The sequence below is a fragment of the Oncorhynchus gorbuscha genome, linkage group LG19 (assembly GCF_021184085.1).
Source record: "Oncorhynchus gorbuscha isolate QuinsamMale2020 ecotype Even-year linkage group LG19, OgorEven_v1.0, whole genome shotgun sequence".
NCBI classification, from domain to species: Eukaryota; Metazoa; Chordata; class Actinopteri; order Salmoniformes; family Salmonidae; genus Oncorhynchus; species Oncorhynchus gorbuscha.
Genome location: NC_060191.1, coordinates 17,650,246 through 17,673,479, shown reverse-complemented (window position 1 = coordinate 17,673,479; position 23,234 = coordinate 17,650,246). Strand labels below are relative to the sequence as shown.

General features: G+C 44.2%; 2 protein-coding genes across 7 annotated transcripts; one reads left to right on the top strand and one right to left on the bottom strand.

Moving 5' to 3' along the window:
* Positions 1-9,519: 9,519 nt before the first annotated feature.
* On the bottom strand, positions 9,520-14,166 carry LOC124005469 (cyclic AMP-responsive element-binding protein 3-like protein 4). 2 transcript variants are annotated; one of them, XM_046314764.1, is made up of 10 exons: positions 13,917-14,166; positions 13,035-13,175; positions 12,589-12,853; positions 12,329-12,471; positions 11,810-11,899; positions 11,498-11,604; positions 11,160-11,228; positions 10,977-11,061; positions 10,797-10,893; positions 9,520-10,705 (listed from the first exon to the last, which is right to left on the bottom strand). In XM_046314764.1, the coding sequence occupies exons 2-10, from the start codon at positions 13,170-13,172 to the stop codon at positions 10,374-10,376; spliced, it is 1,326 nt and encodes a 441-aa protein (XP_046170720.1). In that variant the 5' UTR covers positions 13,173-13,175; positions 13,917-14,166; the 3' UTR covers positions 9,520-10,373. The 2 variants fall into 2 exon arrangements, with proteins under 2 accessions (XP_046170720.1, XP_046170717.1); XM_046314761.1 differs by having other exon boundaries at positions 13,020-13,175; positions 13,917-14,160.
* Positions 14,167-14,370: 204 nt separating this feature from the next.
* LOC124004715 (zinc transporter ZIP1-like) lies at positions 14,371-23,202 on the top strand. Of its 5 annotated transcripts, none has more exons than XR_006833514.1 (4): positions 14,371-14,663; positions 14,845-15,065; positions 20,866-21,057; positions 21,960-22,088. XR_006833514.1 is itself a non-coding variant. In XM_046313430.1 (4 exons), exons 2-4 carry the CDS (start codon positions 14,969-14,971, stop codon positions 22,343-22,345), a joined length of 705 nt encoding a protein of 234 aa, XP_046169386.1. In that variant the 5' UTR covers positions 14,371-14,663; positions 14,845-14,968; the 3' UTR covers positions 22,346-23,202. The 5 variants fall into 5 exon arrangements, 4 of the variants coding, with proteins under 4 accessions (XP_046169386.1, XP_046169387.1, XP_046169389.1 ...); XM_046313430.1 differs by having other exon boundaries at positions 20,939-21,160; positions 21,960-23,202; XM_046313431.1 differs by having other exon boundaries at positions 20,866-21,160; positions 21,960-23,202.
* The last annotated feature ends 32 nt before the right edge of the window (positions 23,203-23,234 follow it).

Below are 23,234 nucleotides of genomic sequence, written 5' to 3'. Positions count from 1 at the left end.
CTTCCTCTTTTTCCTCCAAACATAACGACGGTCATTATGGCCAAACAGTTCTATTTTTGTTTCATCAGACCAGAGGACATTTCTCCAAAAAGTACCATCTTTGTCCCCATGTGCAGTTGTTCTCCCTCCTCCCTCCTTTTTATGGCAGTTTTGGAGCAGTGGCTTCTTCCTTGATGAGCAATAATCTATATATACACTGCTCAAAAAAATAAAGGGAACACTTAAACAACACAATGTAACTCCAAGTCAATCACACTTCTGTGAAATCAAACTGTCCACTTAGGAAGCAACACTGATTGACAATAATTTCACATGCTGTTGTGCAAATGGAATATACAACAGGTGGAAATTATAGGCAATTAGCAAGACACCCCCAATAAAGGAGTGGTTCTGCAGGTGGTGACCACAGACCACTTCTCAGTTCCTATGCTTCCTGGCTGATGTTTTGGTCACTTTTGAATGCTGGTGGTGCTTTCACTCTAGTGGTAGCATGAGACGGAGTCTACAACCCACACATGTGGCTCAGGTAGTGCAGCTCATCCAGGATGGCACATCAATGCGAGCTGTGGCAAGAAGGTTTGCTGTGTCTGTCAGTGTAGTGCCCAGAGCATGGAGGCGCTACCAGGAGACTGGCCAGTACATCAGGAGACGTGGAGGAGGCCGTAGGAGGGCAACAGCAGGACCGCTACCTCCGCCTTTGTGCAAGGAGGAACACTGCCAGAGCCCTGCAAAATGACCTCCAGCAGGCCACAAATGTGTATGTGTTTGCTCAAACGGTCAGAAATAGACTCCATGAGGGTGGTATGAGGGCCCGACGTCCACAGGTGGGGGTTGTGCTTACAGCCCAACACCGTGCAGGACGTTTGGCATTTGCCAGAGAACACCAAGATTGGCAAATTCGCCACTGGCGCCCTGTGCTCTTCACAGATGAAAGCAGGTTCACACTGAGCACATGTGACAGACGTGACAGAGTCTGGAGACGCTGTGGAGAACGTTCTACTGCCTGCAACATCCTCCAGCATGACCGGTTTGGCGGTGTGGGGTGGCATTTCTTTGGGGGGCCGCACAGCGCTCCATGTGCTCGCCAGATGTAGCCTGACTGCCATTAGGTACCGAAATGACATCTTCAGACCCCCTGTGAGACCATATGCTGGTGCGGTTGGCCCTGGGTTCCTCCTAATGCAAGACAATGCTATACCTCATGTGGCTGGAGTGTGTCAGCAGTTCCTGCAAGAGGAAGGCATTGATGCCATGGACTGGCCCGCCCGTTCCCCAGCCCTGAATCCTATTGAGCACATCTGGGACATAATGTCTCGCTCCATCCACCAACGCCACGTTGCACCACAGACTGTCCAGGAGTTGGCGGATGCTTTAGTCCAAGTCTGGGAGGAGATCCCTCAGGAGACCATCCGCCGCCTCATCAGGAGCATGCCCAGGTGTTGTAGGGAGGTCATACAGGCACGTGGAGGCCACACACACTACTGAGCCTCATTTTGTCTTGTTTTAAGGACATTACATCAAAGTTGGATCAGCCTGTAGTGTGGTTTTCTACTTTAATTTTGAGTGTGACTCCAAATCCAGACCTCCATGGGTTGATAAATTTGATTTCCATTGATAATGTTTGTGTGATTTTGTTGTCAGCACATTCAACTATGTAAAGAAAAAAGTATTTAATAAGAATATTTAATTCATTCAGATCTAGGATGTGTTATTTTAGTGTTCCCTTTATTTCTCTGAGCAGTGTATATTATCAAGTTGATTTACATTTATTATCCAGTTTATTTAATCTATATATATTATCCAGTTGATTTAATCTATATTTATTATCCAGTTTATTTAATCTATATATATTATCCAGTTTATTTAATCTATATTTATTATCCAGTTTATTTAATCCATATATATATTATCCAGTTGATTTCATCTATATTTATTATCCAGTTGAATTAATCTATATATATTATCCAGTTTATATTAATATATATATATATATTGTCCAGTTTTTTTGTAACTCAATCAGTTCGATCTTCTCCCCCAAGTGAGGACCTCTGAGACCTCTGAGAAAGGTTTTAGCAAGATTACTACCATATTTTCTAAGGAGTTTGGACACCTCAAATTTAAAGACCTCACAGTTCTTGCAATAAGATTTTTATTCACAAGCCTTTTCCCAAAAGTGTGAGAGCAGACCTTTAACCCCAACCTTAACTATATCATTATTTAATAACAAGCTATTTAGCTTCCAGTAGGATGCTCTACCAAGGTTAGTATCAGGGGTAAATATTTTGATATCAATGTAAATGGCCCGTTGCTCTGTGAGGGGAGTAGTACAAATATTTGTAGTAACACACTCACTATCAATACATTTGGATATAAGCCACAAATCTATTCTGGATTGTCTGGAACCGGTTTTGTTACTCCAAGTGAAAGATCTGTCGGCCAGAAAACTCTCCATCCATAACACCCTAGCATTAAGATCAAGTATAGACAAAGACAAAACAACAAAGATAATATAAAAGTATACATTGTAGGATGAGTCAAAAATGTAGGAGCAGTGAACATAAGCGATAAGGAACCAAGATCTGCACCATTTAAGTCAACTTAAAGTGAAAATAGCTTATACCATAAACTTTGAGCTAGTTGTTATCCGGCTTTTGAAATTCAACTCAACAGAAAATTATGTTCAAGACCAAACCAAGGGTTCTCTGTAGTAAAAGAGAATAAAAACCCTCTTTATGTCACGACTTCCGCCCGGGTCCTCTCCAAGTCGGGTCCTCTCCATGTTCGTGCGGCACTCAGCGACGCCGGTCTTCTAGCCATCATCAATCCACTTTTCATTTTCCATGTATTTTGTCTTGTTTTTCCTCACACCTGGTTTCAATTCCCTCAATCACTTGTTGTGTATTTAACCTTCTGTTCCTCCAATGTCTTTGTGTGGGATTGTTTATTGTAAGTGCTTGTGCACGTGTTTATTGGTGGGCGACAGGTTTTTGTACCCAATATATTGTTATTTTTATGGAGTTGGTTTTGTTATTAAACTGCTCCGGATATTGCCAAGTTCTGCTCTCCTGTGTCTGACTTCCCTGCCACCGGTTACGCACCCCTTACACTTTAGTGTAATCAGGGACTATTCTAAGAAATAAAAATAAAATACTTTTTTTTATTTTTTTAAAAGGGAACTTTTAGGGAAATTTTAAATAAATATGAAAACTGATCATTAAAAAAATTAAGAGTAAAAAGGTTTTACATTTACACATTCTAAGACCCATTTTACTTGGAAATAAGTATTAATATCTAAATAGAACAATAACTGTGTAAAGTCAGAGCAGAGTTGTATGCCCCTTTAAAACAGTATCTTAGTTACTGTATAAATAAAATAAAAAAATACAACTTTCAGTCTTCTTCGTGAGTTTGTAAACACAATAGGCTTTCTTCTGGTCCAGTCATACAAGAACAAGCTAATAAATTATTGAGGTACCTGAGTGTTCTGAAAAATAGTCACCTGAGGCTTGTTAGGTAATCAGTACAAGGAAAATGAGAATACCATGGCTGAAACCATCAATGTGTTCTCTCTGGTGAGATTCTAGGGAGGAATATCAATTTTCGAACCGTTGATGAAGCCTCGTCCTCCGACAAAGTAAGCAGCCTTTCCCTCATTTCGTGCTTTCTTGAATGTTGGCCATAACTTGTTCCTTCTTTCTATGTCCTCCGGGCTGAGATGCTTGGCGAAACGCAAACTATGACTCTGAAGGAACGCCTTCTTCCTAGCAGCTTTCCAGACAGCATCCATGTATAATCTGTCAGTCAAGAGGATGATGATACCCTTTGGTCTTGAATCGTTTTGCTGTTCATTCTTGCCGAGACAATGCACAACATTGATGGTATCACCAAATTCGTTCTTCTCTGCAGGCATAACTTCTTGGCAGATGCGGATAGCCTCTCGTCGCACATCTTCATTCTCCACCTCTGGCAAGCCGTAGTCTCAGGTTCCATCTTCTTGTGTATTGTTCCAGATCAGTGAGACGTCTATGGTAGACATTGTTATTCTGTTCCACCTTTAACACACGTTTTTAACTTTAGCCACTCTCATTTTCCCATCCTTGATTACACCACATGCAAACTCTACAGTCTTTTTCAAGCCTTCGATAACCATGGGGTTCGCACCTACCATTTTCTCAATGGCGTCAGACCTGGAGTTCATGAGTAAGGAGAGGGTAGCCACGATGTCAGAGTCCATGTTTGGTTTTTTGGAGGGTGGAGGTTTGCACTGAGTAACCGGTAAAGACGGGAACTAGTCATCTTCAACAGCATTCGAAAGCATGAGATTATCCATAGGGCAAGCGTAGTTATGGCAGTCAATACTGTCACGCCTTGGTCTTAGTGTTTTGTGTTTTCGTTGATTGTTTGTTCAGGCCATGGTGTGACATGGGTTTGTTTTGTTGTATTTATTTATTGGGGTTTTGTGGTTATTGGGATTGCGGCTGAGTAGGGGAGTTGTATGGGCTTGGCTGCCTGAGGCGGTTCTCAATCAGAGTTAGGTGATTCTCATTGTCTCTGATTGGGAACCGTATTTAGGTAGCCTGGGTTTCGCTTTGTATTTCGTGGGTGATTGTTCCTGTCTCTGTGTAGTGTTCACCAGATAGGCTGTAATAGGTTTCACGTTCCGTTTGTTGTTTTTGTATTTATTAGTTATTTAATGTATCGTACCGTTTTTCTTCATTAAAGTCATGAGTAACCACCACGCTGCATTTCTGTCCGACTCTCTTTTGACAAACGAAGAACGCCGTTACAGAATCACCCACCACACACGGACCGAGCAGCGTGTTAACAGGCAGCGACAGCATGAGCAGCGAAAGGAGGATGAATTATTTGGAGAATGGACATGGGAAGACGTTATGGACAGCAGAGGTATGGAGTATACTACGTGGGAAGAAATAGACAGGTGGGCGGTCGACCCAGAGAGAGTGCCGGAGCCCGCCTGGGATTCGCTGGAGCAGTGCGAAGAGGGCTATAGGAGAATGGAGTCGAAGAGAAAGACACGGCGGCGCAGAAAGAAACCCGAGAGTCACCCCCCGAAAATGTATTGGGGGAGGGCTCAGGGAGAGAGTGGCAGAGTCAGGATTCAGACCTGAGCCAACTCTCCCTGTTAATCGTAAGGAGCAGCGATCAAAGGACTTCTGGACTTGGGAGGAGATATTAGACGGAAAAGGACCCTGGGCTCAGCCTGGAGAATATCGCCGTCCCAAGGAAGAACTGGAGGTGGAAAAGCGGAGAGGCGCTGGTATGAGGAGGCAGCACGGCGACGTGGATGGAAGCCCGAAAAGCAGCCCCAAAAAATTATTGGGGGGGTGGCTTACAGAGAGTATGGCTATGCCAGGTAGCCAAGCCCAAGGCAGGCAATACGCTCGACCTCATCTTTACTAGATGCTGTTCTTCCACTAACCTCATTGCAACTCCCCTCCACGTCTCCGACCACTGCCTTGTATCCTTTTCCCTCTCGCTCTCATCCAACACCTCCCACACTGCCCCTACTCGGATGGTATCGCGCCGTCCCAACCTTCGCTCTCTCTCCCCCGCTACTCTCTCCTCTTCCATCCTATCATCTCTTCCCTCCGCTCAAACCTTCTCCCACCTATCTCCTGATTCTGCCTCCTCAACCCTCCTCTCCTCCCTCTCTGCATCCCTTGACTCTCTATGTCCCCTATCCTCCAGGCCGGCTCGGTCCTCCCCTCCCGCTCCGTGGCTCGATGACTCATTGCGAGCTCACAGAACAGGGCTCCGGGCAGCCGAGCGGAAATGGAGGAAAACTCGCCTCCCTGCGGACCTGGCATCCTTTCACTCCCTCCTCTCTACATTTTCCTCCTCTGTCTCTGCTGCTAAAGCCACTTTCTACCACGCTAAATTCCAAGCATCTGCCTCTAACCCTAGGAAGCTCTTTGCCACCTTCTCCTCCCTCCTGAATCCTCCGCCCCCTCCCCCCTCCTCCCTCTCTGCAGATGACTTCGTCAACCATTTTGAAAAGAAGGTCGACGACATCCGATCCTCGTTTGCTAAGTCAAACGACACCGCTGGTTCTGCTCACACTGCCCTACCCTGTGCTCTGACCTCTTTCTCCCCTCTCTCTCCAGATGAAATCTCGCGTCTTGTGACGGCCGGCCGCCCAACAACCTGCCCGCTTGACCCTATCCCCTCCTCTCTTCTCCAGACCATTTCCGGAGACCTTCTCCCTTACCTCACCTCGCTCATCAACTCATCCCTGACCGCTGGCTACGTCCCTTCCATCTTCAAGAGAGCGAGAGTTGCACCCCTTCTGAAAAAACCTACACTCGATCCCTCCGATGTCAACAATTACAGACCAGTATCCCTTCTTTCTTTTCTCTTCAAAACTCTTGAACGTGCCGTCCTTGGCCAGCTCTCCCGCTATCTCTCTCTGAATGACCTTCTTGATCCAAATCAGTCAGGTTTCAAGACTAGTCATTCAACTGAGACTGCTCTCCTCTGTATCACGGAGGCGCTCCGCACTGCTAAAGCTAACTCTCTCTCCTCTGCTCTCATCCTTCTAGATCTATCGGCTGCCTTCGATACTGTGAACCATCAGATCCTCCTCTCCACCCTCTCCGAGTTGGGCATCTCCGGCGCGGCCCACGCTTGGATTGCGTCCTACCTGACAGGTCGCTCCTACCAGGTGGCGTGGCGAGAATCTGTCTCCTCACCACGCGCTCTCACCACTGGTGTCCCCCAGGGCTCTGTTCTTGGCCCTCTCCTATTCTCGCTATACACCAAGTCACTTGGCTCTGTCATAACCTCACATGGTCTCTCTTATCATTGCTATGCAGACGACACACAATTAATCTTCTCCTTTCCCCCTTCTGATGACCAGGTGGCGAATCGCATCTCTGCATGTCTGGCAGACATATCAGTGTGGATGACGGATCACCACCTCAAGCTGAACCTCGGCAAGACGGAGCTGCTCTTCCTCCCGGGAAGGACTGCCCGTTCCATGATCTCGCCATCACGGTTGACAACTCCATTGTGTCCTCCTCCCAGAGCGCCAAGAACCTTGGCATGATCCTGGACAACACCCTGTCGTTCTCAACCAACATCAAGGCGGTGGCCCGTTCCTGTAGGTTCATGCTCTACAACATCCGCAGAGTACGACCCTGCCTCACACAGGAAGCGGCGCAGGTCCTAATCCAGGCACTTGTCATCTCCCGTCTGGATTACTGCAACTCGCTGTTGGCTGGGCTCCCTGCCTGTGCCATTAAACCCCTTCAACTCATCCAGAACGCCGCAGCCCGTCTGGTGTTCAACCTTCCCAAGTTCTCTCACGTCACCCCGCTCCTCCGTTCTCTCCACTGGCTTCCAGTTGAAGCTCGCATCCGCTACAAGACCATGGTGCTTGCCTACGGAGCTGTGAGGGGAACGGCACCTCAGTACCTCCAGGCTCTGATCAGGCCCTACACCCAAACAAGGGCACTGCGTTCATCCACCTCTGGCCTGCTCGCCTCCCTACCACTGAGGAAGTACAGCTCCCGCTCAGCCCAGTCAAAACTGTTCGCTGCCCTGGCCCCCCCAATGGTGGAACAAACTCCCTCACGACGCCAGGACAGCGGAGTCAATCACCACCTTCCGGAGACACCTGAAACCCCACCTCTTTAAGGAATACCTAGGATAGGATAAGTAATCCCTCTCACCCCACCCCCCCTAAGTTTTAGATGCACTATTGTTAAGTGACTGTCCCACTGGATGTCATAAGGTGAATGCACCAATTTGTAAGTCGCTCTGGATAAGAGCGTCTGCTAAATGACTTAAATGTAAATGTAAATGTAAAGTAGGAGACCTGCGCAAACTCCCTGTGCTTACCGGGGGGGCTAGAGAGACCGGGCAGGCACCGTGTTATGCTATGGAGCGCACGGTGTTTCCAGTGCGGGTGCATAGCCCGGTGCGGTTTATCCCAGCCCTTCGTATTGGCCGGGCTAGAGTGGGCATCGAGCCAGGTAAGGTTGGGCAGGCTCGGTGCTCAAGAGCTCCAGTGCGCCTGCACGGTCCAGTCTATCCAGAGCCACCTCCACACACCAGTCCTCCGGTAGCAGCTCCCCGCACCAGGCTTCCTGTGCGTGTCCTCGCTCCAGTATCACCAGTGCCAGCACCATGCATCAGGCCTACAGTGTGCCTCGCCTCTCCTGTGCTGTCGGAGTCTCCTGTTTGTTCAGCGCTATCAGAGCCTTCCTTCCCTCCTGCGCTGTCGGAGTCTCCCGCCTGTTCAGCGCTATCAGAGCCTTCCTCCTCTACAGCGCTGCCGGAGCCTCCTGCCTGTTCGGAGCAGCCTGAGCTGTCAGTCTGCATGAAGCAGTCAGAGCTGTCAGTCCGCATGAAGCAGCCAGAGCTGTCAGTCTGTAAGGAGATGTCAGTCTGCAAGGAGCTGCCAGTCTGCATAGAGCAGCTAGATCCGCCAGTCAGCCATGATCTTCTAGATTTGCCAGTCAACCAGAATCATCCAGATCTGCTAGTCAACCAGAATCTTCCAGATCCGCCAGCCAGCCAGGATCTACCGGAGCTGGCTACCTACCTGAGCTTCATCTCAGTACTGGGCTTCCTCTCAGTACTGGGCTTCCCCTCAGTTCCGGGCTGCCCCTCAGTCCCGGGCTTCCCCTCAGTTCCGGGCTGCCCCTCAGTTCCGGACTGCCCCTCAGTCTCGAGCTGCCCCTCAGTCTCGAGCTGCCCCTCAGTCCCGATCTGCCACCTCAGTCCCGAGCAGCCCCTCAGTCCCGAGCTGTCCCTCAGTCCCGAGCTGAGGGACAGCTCGGTTCAGTGGGGTTCTGGGTGAGGACTATTAGGCCATGGTCGGCGGCGAGGGTGAATTATCCCAGGACGCGAAGGGGAGGAACTATGACTTTAATGGAGTGGGGTCCACGTCCCGAGCCGGAAACGCCACCATGGGACAGACGCCCACCCGGACCCTCCCTATGGTTTTGAGGTGCGTCCGGGAGTCCACACCTTAGGGCGGGGGGGTTCTGTCACGCCTTGGTCTTAGTGTTTTGTGTTTTCGATGATTGTTTGGTCAGGCCAGGGTGTGACATGGGTTTGTTTTGTTGTATTTAGTATTGGGGTTTTGTGGTTATTGGGATTGCGGCTGAGTAGGGGTGTTGTATAGGCTTGGCTGCCTGAGGCGGTTCTCAATCAGAGTCAGGTTATTCTCGTTGTCTCTGATTTTGAACCGTATTTAGGTAGCCTGGGTTTCGTTTGTATTTCGTGAGTGATTGTTCCTGTCTCTGTGTAGTGTTCACCAGATAGGCTGTAATAGGTTTCACGTTCCGTTTGTTGTTTTTGTATTTATTAGTTATTTCATGTATCGTACCGTTTTTCTTCATTAAAGACATGAGTAACCACCACGCTACATTTCGGTCCGACTCTCTTTTGACAAACGAAGAACGCCGTTACAAATACATTTTTTTATGGATTTCTTCAATGCTCTGAATAATCAATCTTCAGGTGGGCTATTTAATTACCATAAAGCAAAACCAGTATTGTTCCCATTTAATAAATATAAAAAGTAAAGTAAAGCACATAAAATAGGACACCAGCAACCACTAAAATTAGGATAGCAAGTTCTGTGAAGAGTATACATTTGGACCACAATGTCATGCTTAAGATAAGGATATGTTTGGATTGTACACACTGTTTATCTCTTAACCGAATGAGGGCCAAAGGACATTTTTAAGTATGCGCAAAAGATATGACAGTTTGCTTACAGTGCAAAATGAGTCTCTCAGCATTCAGTTATGGGAGCTGCAAACTACATTGAGCACAGATGCCAGTCAGAAACTAGCTAGGCAGTTTCACAAACATGTTAATGTACACATAAGTAAGGTAGTTAGTCAAAAACATAATCCATCGGTGTAGGCTCACTTTCAAGGAGTGTGTGTGTGGTGTACACTAAGACTTGCTTTAAGAATGCATAGCCAAAACAATATATTCATATCTGTGGTGTTTTTCCAGCTACAATCGAACAACCTTCATCCTTCCCACAGGATGTACTAACTAACTCCTCAGAGTTCAAAGTTAGAAACCTTTTCCACACAAACATTAAGAAGTGGTACTTAAATAGAAAAGTCAAAAATGTTTAACCCATTTTGAAGACCATTCCACCGAATCCCAGATTAAACCTTGTTTGCACCACAGCACCAAAAAAGAGTAAGGCAATGGTTAGGCATTGAAGGCACCCAAAGGGGTCTTGTTGAAAACCAATGTGGTAATGGGGCAGCATATTGGACTCGCCCAAGCATATTCCTTCCATTGTCCATAATGAAGGCAAGGAGCTTTGAAGAGCTCTATAAAGCAAATTGAATGCAGTCAAACTAGTTCATCAACACTGTCTACATCTCATCAGCGTGGGCTGGTTTGGTGGGATCAAGGCTTGTGCTCCCTTTTCCTGTTGCTGACAGCAGGCCCAGGGCCAGAGGTTCAGTCTGCCCGTCAACCAGAGTCGAGCTGTTCCCTGGTTGGCTCTCCTCCAGGGCCACACCCTCAATGTCAGTGATTTTGGGACTTTCTATTGGTTGCTTTAGTATTCTGGAAGCATCCGGGGGATCTGATTGACTGAGGTCACGGGAAACGGGTAGGGAATCTGGCTGAATGATATGGTTATCCACATCCTCAGCAGCTTGCAAGGATGAAGCAGGATCTGTGAGGATGTTTCTGGAGATAACTGAAACGGTAAAGAAGAGGGAAGGCTATTTAACTTTCATAGTTTTCATAAGAGAAATAATCCATTATTAATTCCTAAATGGATAACTAACCCCCTTTTGGTGTATAGTCCTCTTCTATTGATGAGGAGCCCCAGTTGAAGGGGCTGTAACTTGGGAAGATGATGAGGCCCAGAGAGAAGAGGATAATCTGATGGGGAAACAACAGACACACGTTCAATTCACTTATTTTAAAGATCACCCTGAAAGTACACAAAGGCATGGAGGTCTCACCATGACGCAGGTGCTGGTCTGTGCTGCTTTAGTGACCGTCTGCTTGATCAGCGACTGTAGTCTGCGCAGCTGAGCCAGGAGAGACCTGTGCATGGAGATATTATAAAAACACCAGAACTAACAAGACACACACATCATCATTGAGCATCATCAGTGCAAAAAGGTGATAGCCAATTTACTTACATGTTGTGTTTCTCCAGCTGTTCCACGGTCCTCTGTAGCTCTTTGTTTTGCGCTGAGCAAGCTGCTGCCCTGAGACACAGAAAATACCTAGGGTCACTGACAGAAAAGTATTCCTACTGTCCGACAGTGTCGGCCCATTGGGGAGAGTCAACAATAACTCAGTGGCAGAATAGAACAGAAGGACCCATTGTCATAACTTCCTACTGCACATGCCTCGCTGTTGTAACACAAATGAAAATGCTAAGGAAATGCAAGTGACTTGTTTGTAGAGGTTATCCACCATGAACTACAAAGTGGGTCCAATTTTCATGGAGCCAAATAGAAGCCTCAGGCCTCACCTGCTCTCAAGCCCATCCACATAGTCCTTCTTCCTGCGACGGCTGTCTTGGGCTGACTGTTTGTTGCGTATTTTGCGTCTCACTTTTTTCAGAACCCGTTCCTCAGCCTAGAAGGGAATTCAGTCCAGTACATTTAGATGCAATTCAACTCAGAGCTAAACAATTTCAGTCAAATCATAAAAAAATATACAACAAAGTCATTTGTCATGTCAAAGTTGTTATGCAAAAGTAATGTAATCCAAGTGCATGCAGGGGAGTAATGGATTTGGGTACATTGAATAGTGTAACATCTACCGTGCGTGTGTGTCTGACCTTGGTAAGGGGCAGGTTGTTGGGCAGAGAGATCCCCTCTTGGTTCAGCAGTTTCTGCTCCTCCTCAGTCAGCGTGAGATCAGGGTAAAGCTGATCAGGAGAAGAGAGTATTGTGTTTATAATCCTCACCGCCATAATCCCATAGAGAGACACTTGAACAACCACCTGGGGTCTCAGACTAACTATCCCCCTCCCCCACTATCTTCATATTGTGCCTATCTTGTGTGCCTATCTTGTCCATTCATTAGGGACTGAGGCCTATGGATTTCACCACATCTTTACAATACATTTGCAGGCCTCAATTATAAGTAAGCAGGAAAGATTGTCACTGTTTACATCTAATTAGATGGTAAAAACATTCCCTATTCATTTGGGATTGAGCCCTGCAACTTTGTCCTAATGCATACGGCAGGATCTTCACAACAGATGCCATTGAATATGGACTTATCTTGGCATTAGACCACTTTTGTGGTCTGAAAATTCTGATTTTTGAGTCAACTTGCCCCTTTTAGGTCTCACCAGTGGGCTATCTGGACTGGTGGGGCCTGAGGTGGAAGCAGAGTGGGTAGAAAGGTGACCATGGTCAAATCTCCCAGCGGATACTTGAGGTAACTCGTTGACAATACAGGACTCCGAGATCAACATCTGAGAACGCCACTCATCTGACATAGGAAAAGAGAGTAAACTCCCACCCAACACACATGGACTCACACACACACACACACACACATGCATGTGTGCAAGCGTACACATACATACATAAACACACACACACACACCGAGTTCTATGGAAATGACATCGACACTATGCTGCTCTGGCTCCGTCTTGATGTTGGCCAGGGTGCTGATGTCATAGACCACCTGATAGATAGTTGTGGGGGCCTGAGAGGGGTCCACCGTGGCAGCTAGGGGGCTCTCGGAGCAAGGTTCCTCAGAGATGCCACTGTCGCTCTCTGAGGAGGTCTCCACTGGGGCTCTGGTAGGGAAGACATCATTTGGGTTGATGGCATAAAGCACATCCTCTGGCTCGCTGTCGTTTAGACCCTGTAACAAATGAAGAGGAATTTGGTAATAATTTAAGCAAATGGTATAATACATGATTACATGTTAATAATGTGTTAAGAAATAAAGTTGAGAAAATATAGCCCCAGATCTTTGCAAATTTGCTCACTATATTGTACAACTAGTTATAATTGGAAACATTCCGCACACTTTGGGGGTCTACCGTGCATTCATCCAGGGTTTTTTCAGAGCCAGCATAGATGACATCAGAGCAAGAAAATGGCCCTTCCAGTCCCCAACTCTCCTCTGTCATACTGTCCTCCTTGTGTCTGAAAAACAGCTCTCCATTCTCTACATCCATGTCCTAGAAGAAACAAAACAGCAGTTAGAAGTACTACAAAATATTTAGCAATTCAGTTCACTTTTGTGTACTTCTCTTATTGCACTGTCAGTGTTACAACTCTTTGTTATTAAAGTATTTGTAACTCATATCTATGTTGTTGTAAATTAAGATTTATAAAGCATGAAGAATGTGTGGCAACTGCTCATTGAGCTGTTAAAGGGTGGAGCTATATATATTATTACTGTTTAATCAGTGGGAGTCCTTTCGCAAGCGGATATCAGCATCCTGGTACACGCACGCACGCGCACGCACACACAGTTGCATTAAAAAACTGATAGGCTTTCTCAATAGCAATAGCAACCCCTCATAAAATCACAATCATTAGACTTTTTTGACCTCAAATGTAATATGTAGACCTACAAGTTAGGCTAGCAAAAATAATAATATCACGTGACCCACACCAGTATTATTTAATAAACTATAGTCTGTCTATACGTATGTTTTCTGTATTGTAGGCCATTGTCGGCATATTTCTGCCAAGTGTTAAGAGAATGATCTCAAACTATTACATTGCGGAACTTGAATAAAGTTGATCCATTAAAATTCAACATTCGTAAACGATTGCCTTATTGGTTCGAATTAGATGTTGAGTTTGACACTATACCTCGGTCATGTGTAGGATTCCCTTCCCTGTCAAGCAGTATAAGTAAGAGTTACATTGTACTCCCCGACTATAGCTTCATGTCACCACAAACAACTTACTTGTCTGCTGCTGTTTTCAGAAGCGATGTTGTTCAGAATATATATGTAGGTCTACTTCAAGAGCATTACAACAATAGTAGGCCCAACCAGAGGAGAAAAATGCAGACGAGTAGTATTTAAAGATCAACCAGTGTAAGACGCATTTCTCCCAAAAATCCAGCTGGCAATTCTTATGTCAATCATCCCGTAGGGCGAATAACCATACTAACACGGCGGATGTGCGTCGCCTAAGCGCAACCTGTTGGCTCTAAAATCACTAACTGATAGAGTATATGGATTTCTCTCTGTTTCTTACTTATGCCATAATGCAAAAACATGTATCTTTTATAAATCAGTACATTTACACCGACGTTGTGCAGTTCATAATCGTCAAATAACCCCGAAGTCCCTCCCACTTTACGCATTTGATTGGCCAGGGCAATTTACCAATAAAAAAAACAGAAGAGGGTGTGAATACTTTGGAGGCAAAATGTAGCAGTGTGTTAGAGATGATACTGGACATACTGGAAAGGATCAGTTACAGTATCGTATTGAGTTCTGAAGTAAGCAAAGGCCTATACTTTTGCCAACATTCAGGGGATCATGGCAAAATCTAAAAGTGCGTCACACCACCTGGAGTTCTGACTTTGAACAGGTCATGGATATCTCAAAGCAGTTTTGATGGTTTGGACTACATGCCTGGCACATCAATGATGGCTGGAAGAGCCTGGTCTGTTGGTGTTCCTTGCAAAAATGGATAGCAGGGTGGTGAGTCAATCTTTGTATGTGCTCACTGCTCTCTTTGCACTTATCTATTTACAATAGACACGGATCATTTTGTCTCATTATTCTTTGTAGTTGATTGACTGATCAACAATGGAAAAGGCAGCCAAATGTTGTGATCTTGAATGCAACTTCGTGAAATTGTATCATTCCCTTTACCCTGTAGGTGGCGGCAAAGTCTGTCCTGCTGGTGGATGGTGGGGAGACCATTTGGGTGCAAGCGCTGGGGGTGACTCCTAGTGTGCTTGGCCAGGGAATTACTGGTGCCATCCAGAGACATGTGACAGAGTATGCCTGCAGTCACTTTCCACAGCTCACTTGCCCGAAAACTGTGCCCAGGACAGACCCATCATCTGAAAAACGGTCTATCGCCTGTTGGCCAAAGAGGTAGGCCTTCATAGCTTGCATGCCAGTGTGGTTTTTATTGAGCAGGGATGTGCACAACTGCAGTCCTTGATGGCCACAGTTCTGAGGTCCAGTCATTTGACATAGAACATTCTCTAGTTGTGTTATTTATAATTATATGTATGGACATGCATCATGCAATGTATCTTGAGCTGAAATAGCCTATTCTCTTCAATCACCTATTGTGTCTATGTTAGGGAATTCTTTCTTGGTGTTGTGAGGTAGGTGACATAGGATCTTTCGTTGAGGAACTACAACAGAGACTCGACCAAAAGTACAAGTACAAGTATGAGGCCTTTAACCCAGTGACCCTGAGCAAAGCAGGCAAAGCAGGCAGAAGAAGCAGTGCTGAGCACACGTGGTTGAAAACCTCTCTGTTGTGTGGCACCATTATCAATGACAGGGAGCCACTGAAGCTAATAGAGGCTAATATGGAAGTGTTTCGCAGGAGGGGGCTGAACTGGGTAGTAGTCTGCCCACTCAGGCCCAATGTCTCTGCACCATACCCAGTGCCCTATTGCCCTCCGTTTAAACATCAACATTTTTGGTCACCGCCTTGATTCAGTCTGTGCTCTGATCCTGGCACAGCTTAGAATCCACTGATGCTTGGTACTTACAGTACCAGTCAAAAGTTTGGAAACACCTACTCATTCAAGGGTTTTTCTTTATTTTCACTATTTTCTACATTGCAGAATAATAGTGAAGACCTAAAAACTATGAAATAACACACATACTCTGCGTCTCACAAAGACACGGCGGTTGGAACCAAAAATCTCACATTTGGACTCAACAGACCAAAGGACAGATTTCCACCAGTCTAATGTCCATTAGTCGTGTTTCTTGGCCCAAGCAAATCTCTTCTTACTGGTGTCTTTTTAGTACTGGTTTCTTTGCAGCAATTGGACCATTAAGACCTGATTCACGCAGTCTTCTCTGAACAGTTGTTGTTGAGTTGTTTTTGTTACTTGGACTCTGTGAAGCATTTCTTTTTTGGGCTGCAATTTCTGAGGCTGGTAAATCTAATGAACTTATCCTTTCGTCTTTCTTTCCTGTGGCAGTCCTCATGAGAGCCAGTTTCATCATAGCACTTGATGGTTTTTGCGACTGCACTTGAAGAAACTTAAAAAGTTCTTGAAATTTTCAGATTGACTGATCTTCAGGTCTTAAAGTAATGATGGACTGTCGTTTCTCTTTGCTTATATGAGCTGTACTTGCCATAATGAGCATGGTCTTTTACCAAATAGGGCTATCTTCAGTATACCCCCCTACCTTGTCACAACACAACTGACTGGCTCAAACGCATTAATGAAAGAAATTCCACAAATGAACTTAACATGGCATACCTGTTAATTGAAATGCATTCCAGGTGACTACCTCATGAAGCTTGTTGAGAGAATGTGCCAAGAGTGTGCAAAGCTGGCATCAAGGCGGCTACTTTGAATAATCTAAAATATCAAATATATTTTGATTTGTTTACAAAAGAAAGATGTGTTATTTCATAGTTGAGGTCTTCTATTTTTCTACAATGTAAAAAAATAGTAAAAATAAAGAAAACCCCTGGAATGAATAGGTGTGTCCAAACTTTTGCCCGGTACTGTGTGTGCATCCCAGTATCCATCCTGGGCTAAAGCAGTTTTGTTAGAACCCTTCCAGTGTCACGTTCTTCAAGGATTATTGAGAGGAGCTTTTGCCAGAGACCTTTAACAATATCTGGAGCTGGAGGAAACACAGTGTCGTTGAGCATTCATGTACATATAATAACACCATACATTCAAAAGCTGTATCTACATGCTGAATCCCAAACCAGGCCTTTAGCCAAAATGTCAGAGAATGTATTTAATATATTAATGTCCTTTATATTGTGTTTGTTTTATTATGGCAAATATACACGGGATAGGATCTCCTGTATACTATTGCAAAATAGGGCAGTTATGACTCATGCAACTCCGTTTTCTTAAACAAGGCAAGGTTTGCCTCTTTATGATCTCACCTCATAAGAACTGGGTTGTGGCATCAGCAATTTCTGCCTCTCAATAAATACAGAAAATAATTGGTGATCTTTTGAAAAACACAGATGGGCCTAAATTCTAAACAATATTATATGCAATCAAGATATTTTTATTCAATACAGGAAGTAATAACATACATTACCTAGTAAGCAACATTTCCATATGTGCATTTCAGGTGCTGAATGAAAGGTTAGAAGACATCTTATAGGGACATCAAATATGTCTGTAACAGATGTCAAAAAGACATTATTTACAGATGTGAAAAACCATTTATTTTCCTGTCATTGATTCTATGGACAAATTTCAACTGCACATACATTCTCAATGAAGCGTTCTATCACAAAAATATAGGAAAGACTGCAACTGAAGACTGCAACAGAATATTTATTATTGTTCCCATCTGTCACATGCACTTAAGGTTAGCTTTTTCAAAAGCTTTAACTTGTGGCCATGATGTTCAAATTAGTCCAACCTCCAGAATAAATCAACAGACCACTTCAACTACAATAACATTCTTAGTAACAGTTAGATGTTTTTTTTCATGCTATGACTGTGATATGTTCTTTATCTACCTTAGTTGAATGCCCTGACTGTCAGTCTCTCTAGATATGAGCGTCTGCTGAATGACCAAATAAAAAACTTGGAATGATGGCAGCCTTGTGAGGAAACAGAGAGAGAGAGATGCTTCTTATAAACATGGCAAGGTGACCGGGCACAATTGCATGGTTAAACAGAATAAATATGATCAATACAGATCGATTAAGATAAGACACAAGTATAGGGACAAAGTGGAGGGGCAATTCAGTGGGTCTGACACAAGACGTACCTCACCCACCTGGACAAAAGGAATGCATATGTGAGGACGCTGTTCGACTATAGCTCTGCCTTCAATACCATAGTGCCCTCTATGTTCACCACAACGCTCACGGCTCTGGGACTGAACTCCTTCCTCTGCAACTGGGTCCTGGAATTCCTGACCAGGTGGTGAAGGTAGGCAACATCACCTCCACACTGATCCTCAAAAAAAGGGGCCCACATGGGTGCTTTCTCAGTCCCCTCCTGTACTCCTTTTATACCCACCACAGTGTGGCCTCACACAGTTCCAACTCCATCATCAAGTTCACTGACAACACAACAGTAGTAGGCATGATTACCAACACTGGCAAGACTGCCTACAAAGAGGAGGTAGGAACTCTGCCGGCGTGGTGCCAGGTAAACAACCTCTCCTTCAACATCAGCAAAACAAAGGAGCCGATTGTGGACTTCAGTAGGAACGAGGCTGGGCACATCCTCATCAACAGAGCCACTGTGACGATGGTCCAAAACTTCAAGTTCCTCAGCTTATACATCTCCAAGGAGTTAAAATGGTCAAACCACATGGACACTGTGGTGAAGGCACTACAGTGACTCTTCAACCTCAGGAGGCTGAAGAAATGTGTCCTGTCCCATCACAGTTTCTACAGGAGCACCATTGAGAGCATACTGTCGGGCTGCATCACAGCCTGGTACGGCAACTCCACCGCCGATGACCGCAAGGCTCTACAGGGAGTGGTACGCTCAGCCAGTATGTTTAACAAGTTTAAACATCACATTAGAGTATGTGTAACAGTATAACTTTAGACCGTCCCCTCGCCCATACCCGGGCGCGAACCAGGGACCCTCTGCACACATCAACAACAGTCACCCACAAAGCATCGTTACCCATCGCTCCACAAAAGCCTCGGCCCTTGCAGAGCAAGGGGAACTACTACTTCAAGGTCTCAGAGCAAGTGACGTCACCGATTGGAACGCTATTTAGCACGAACACCGCTAACTAGCTAGCCATTTCACATCCGTTACATATGGCAGTTTAGTACAGTAGAGCACAGTACGGCACGGTACAGGACAGTCAAGTTGTATTCAGTAGAGTACAATAGAGTACATTAAAAGTAGAGTATAGTTTAGTAGAGTAAAGTAGGGTACAATAGAGACCTATTAAAAAAAGAATTAGATATCGAAAAGACATCAATGTCTGTAAAATCTTAATGGGATGTGTTGGCCTACACTCATTCGCTACAGTATTTCCCACAAATCTAAGGAGATTCCAGCATTTTGCTAAGGCTACTCATAATGTTTCATGGTCATGGCTGCCATCCCATTTCTGACACCAGTGTAGCGAACAACATACTCAGTTCTTGGTGTGAAAGGCAAACACCCTACCAGACCAATCAATAGAAGTCTATATGTGGCCAAATCAACTTCAGTCTGGACCTGACCAAATCTAAACCAATCAAAGACATCTGTTGACGTTGAAATCAAGGCCAGTCCGGACCACAGCAAAAAAAAAAAAAAAACTGCTCCACACAGGACCAGAAAAGAATAAGTCCAAATTACGTTGCCTGACTGTAACGGTTTTCTTCCGCTGAAGAGAGGAGGACCAAAATGCAGCGTGATTAGAGTTCAACATGTTTAATCAAGACCATACACGAGAACACTACAAAATAACAAATGCAAAAACCAAAACAGTCCTATCTGGTGCAATGACAGAAGACAATCACCCACAAAATACCCAAAGAACATGGCTGCCTAAATATGGTTCCCAATCAGAGACAACGACAGACAGCTGCCTCTAATTGAGAACCAATCTAGGCAACCATAGACATACTAAAAACTACCTAGAAAGGAAACAGCCCCATAAACATACAAAACCCCTAGACCAGACAAAACACATTAATCCCCCATGTCACACCCTGACCTAACCAAAATAATAAAGAAAACAAAGATAACTAAGGCCAGGGCATGACAGACTGACTGTACATGCTTCGCGGGTATGTATCCTACTAGATTAGAGAATGCAGCAGAGGTGTGGTACTGGCACTCATGACATTGTCATATTTTGCACATTTACTGGACTGATACAAAGTCTAGAGATGGCTCATGATGTCCTCTCAATCCTTCATCTGTTGCAATTGTGTGCGATTTAATGAGTGATACAATGTACAGTATCTTGTCTCAAAAGTCCACGAATGAATAGACCGCGAAAGTAAGAAGTTGCTCCGAAACAACTGATGAATGATCTGTTTAGCTGACCCCCAATCTTGAGATGAAATATCGACAGCTAAAACGCAGATCTGACTTGAGATCAGATTTCACTGAGCGCTGATGAAACAATGATATGACCCTCCCTCGAGGTCGTTCCAGCCTCATTCTGATCAGCTGACTCACCACTTCCCATACGGAGTGCAATTTTTTGGAATAGCAGTAATGTAATTTTGCTGCCTTTTCCCCACTTGTTATTAAGTCTGTGCCAATACAAGCTGCTCACCAAGGCTGTCCTTTTATGAGATAATACGATAGAAGGTAATACATTATTTATTGCTTGCGATTTGTAATGTGAGAGATGCCATAGGCAGAAAGCTATACGTTTAGTCAAATTGTTGAAAACTTTTGATGGAATAGCTAGTAAAACTTTCTAACCAGCTATACATGATATTATCACAGGCCCAGTAAAGCATTGTAATGTTATCTGATGTTAGATCAGTCACATGCTTTCTATGCCCCCCTTTCCTACACTAACTTTACATTCCAAATCCTTTCACATAGTGTATCTGGGAATTCATATTATTTGTTTGCCAAGATCCTAGAGCAGATGTTACAATGTGACATTTTCACAGATGTCTCTCACCCTAAACCATGGGCACTATGAAAATGTATGCAATAAATGTAAAACTGCGTTTATTTGTATTGACTTGATTTGAATGTAGGCAAATGTTCCTCAAACTTCTCTGGTGTAGGTGGTCTCCCCTCCCCATTTGACTGTAAGCCAATGGAGGGTGTCTGAGAGCTACACTTTGCTGTTTCACTCAGACTTGAGAGAGAAGCAGGTTGTGCAGACATGGCTCTCAGAAAAGGATCTTCTTCTGTTGCCCTCTCCGGGGTGGTCATCTGAAGTGCAGATGAACCCAGCTGATGTCCCTGGCCTGGAGGTAAAGCTGGGAGCATTGGTTGTTCTTTTCTCCATAACACTGGTTTGTGGCTTCGCCCCTTTGTGCTTAGTCAGGGGGGCAGGGAGGTGCAATGTAGACCCAGGTAAGTGGCACTTTAGATCAAAATTCATTTAGAGAATGTGACTTAAAGGTAAAGCCATTTGTATTAAATCACTTTTTGACAGCACCCATTTTCAATTGAATAGAACCTTCCTTACATATTTTCCCATTGTAAAAGTGCTCAGAAAGTTACTTTTTGGACCTGAATGCCAAAATAGTCAAAAGATAAAAGTCCTCAAAGTTGACCTATTTTGCATACACACCATACCATGAGACATACATGTCTTCATCACTGGAAAATATAAACAGTTGAGATTTCTATATTTAAAAGCTTATGAACAGGGTTTTAATATTATTTCATAATTTCTTTAAAAATATGTTTTTTGAATTAAAAAAAAACGTTTTTTCTTAAATGTCAATTACACACAATGTTGACATGTCTGGGAATATCAGTTGTTTAATATTATACTGTCAATTCTCCATAGGAAACCTATTGAAATCATAGAAATATAGATCATAGAATATACATGATCATTTAAGTTGACATTCGACAATGGGTGGACCAGCGGCAATTTTCTCTTAGTAATTAGAAGCTAAAATGTCAATGGTGTACCAGCTAAATTGGAGAGGTCTGAAGGGATAGGTCCATTCTATGAATTATATTTATATGATTAAAATGACATCCGCCCTGTATTCAAGAGCATGTTGTGTTTCAAGATACTCCCACCACTCCCATGGTAGGGAGGAACTAGGGGGAGAGGATTCCCACTTTCATGTGGACTTTAACTCCACCTCGGCCATCCGGGCCTTCATTCTAGTATTTTCTTTATCTCTGCACTCAGTGTTCGAGGGCCTGGCTGTGGGGTTACAGGAGGACAGTCAAGAGGTGCTGGAGATCTGTGTTGCTCTACTCCTCCACAAGAGCATCATCTCTTTCAGTCTAGCCCTAAAGCTGGCCCAGGGCAAGCTGCGGCAGTCAGCCGTGGTAGGTTGCCTCCTGCTCTTTGCTCTCATGTCCCCGTTGGGCACTGCCGTCACCAAGACCAAGTCGTCCCCCCAGCACCAGCTGGACAGGTCCACCTTAGAAGGCCTGGCATCTGGCACCTTTATGTATATCACCTTCATGGAGATCCTGCTCCATGAGCTAAGCTCCCCGCAGAACCCCAAGGTGGCCATGATTCTCACTGGTTTCGCAGTGGTCACTGGGGTGCTGTTCATCAAAATGTAAATATTCTGTAGATCAATCCTTAGAGTCTGATTCTTTGAAAAACTGACAACCCTTTGCACCGTGAGAATGCAATTTGGACTGATAAGCATTAAACAATGTTTACAGCATGAGACCAAAAGATACTCAACTGTACCATTAATTCAAACATATTTCCTTAAGGTGCAGGGAGAATGCTGGTTACACTGGAAACTTTTGATTCAGTAGAGGTCTTTTAGTTTTATTATGTAGATGAATGTTATTCATTATGATTTAAAAAAAGGGATATATGCTAATCCTGCCATGCTTTTAAATTATCCTCATAACATTTTCTATTTTAGATATTTGAAAATTTTAATATATCTATATTTTTTTTACATAAACAATGACATACTTCACAAACATATTTATGTATACCGTGATGATGTGGTCAAAATTACAGAATTAAAAAAGGAAATATGAGTACTTTTGAGTAATTTATAACTCCTGGATTGATATTATAGCAATCCTAATGTTGTTCTGGCTGTGAAATCTGACTAGCAGTGTCCTGAATTGTACACAGAACATTTGTTTGTTCAGTAGTATGACTGCCTAGCCCCTGCATAAACATAATAAGAGCATATACAGCTGGCTATTACTTTAAATCCTTAAAAAGCTAAATGGAGTGTTTGCTCTTTGTCAGAGCCTTACATTGAGATAAACATATAGGCCCTTATTTCACTGCCATGTGGTGAGAAAGCTTTGAGATATAGTCCTCTATTATCTTGTAAAACTTGAGTTTGAATAATTGAAATGGCTGCTCTTGTTTTTATGTTCACTTTTAAACTTTGACTTGTTTAGCTGTACCTGGTTGACTGATGATTAAAAGTAATCTGAAATACTTTTCAACATGTTGCCTAGTTATTTTTCCCCT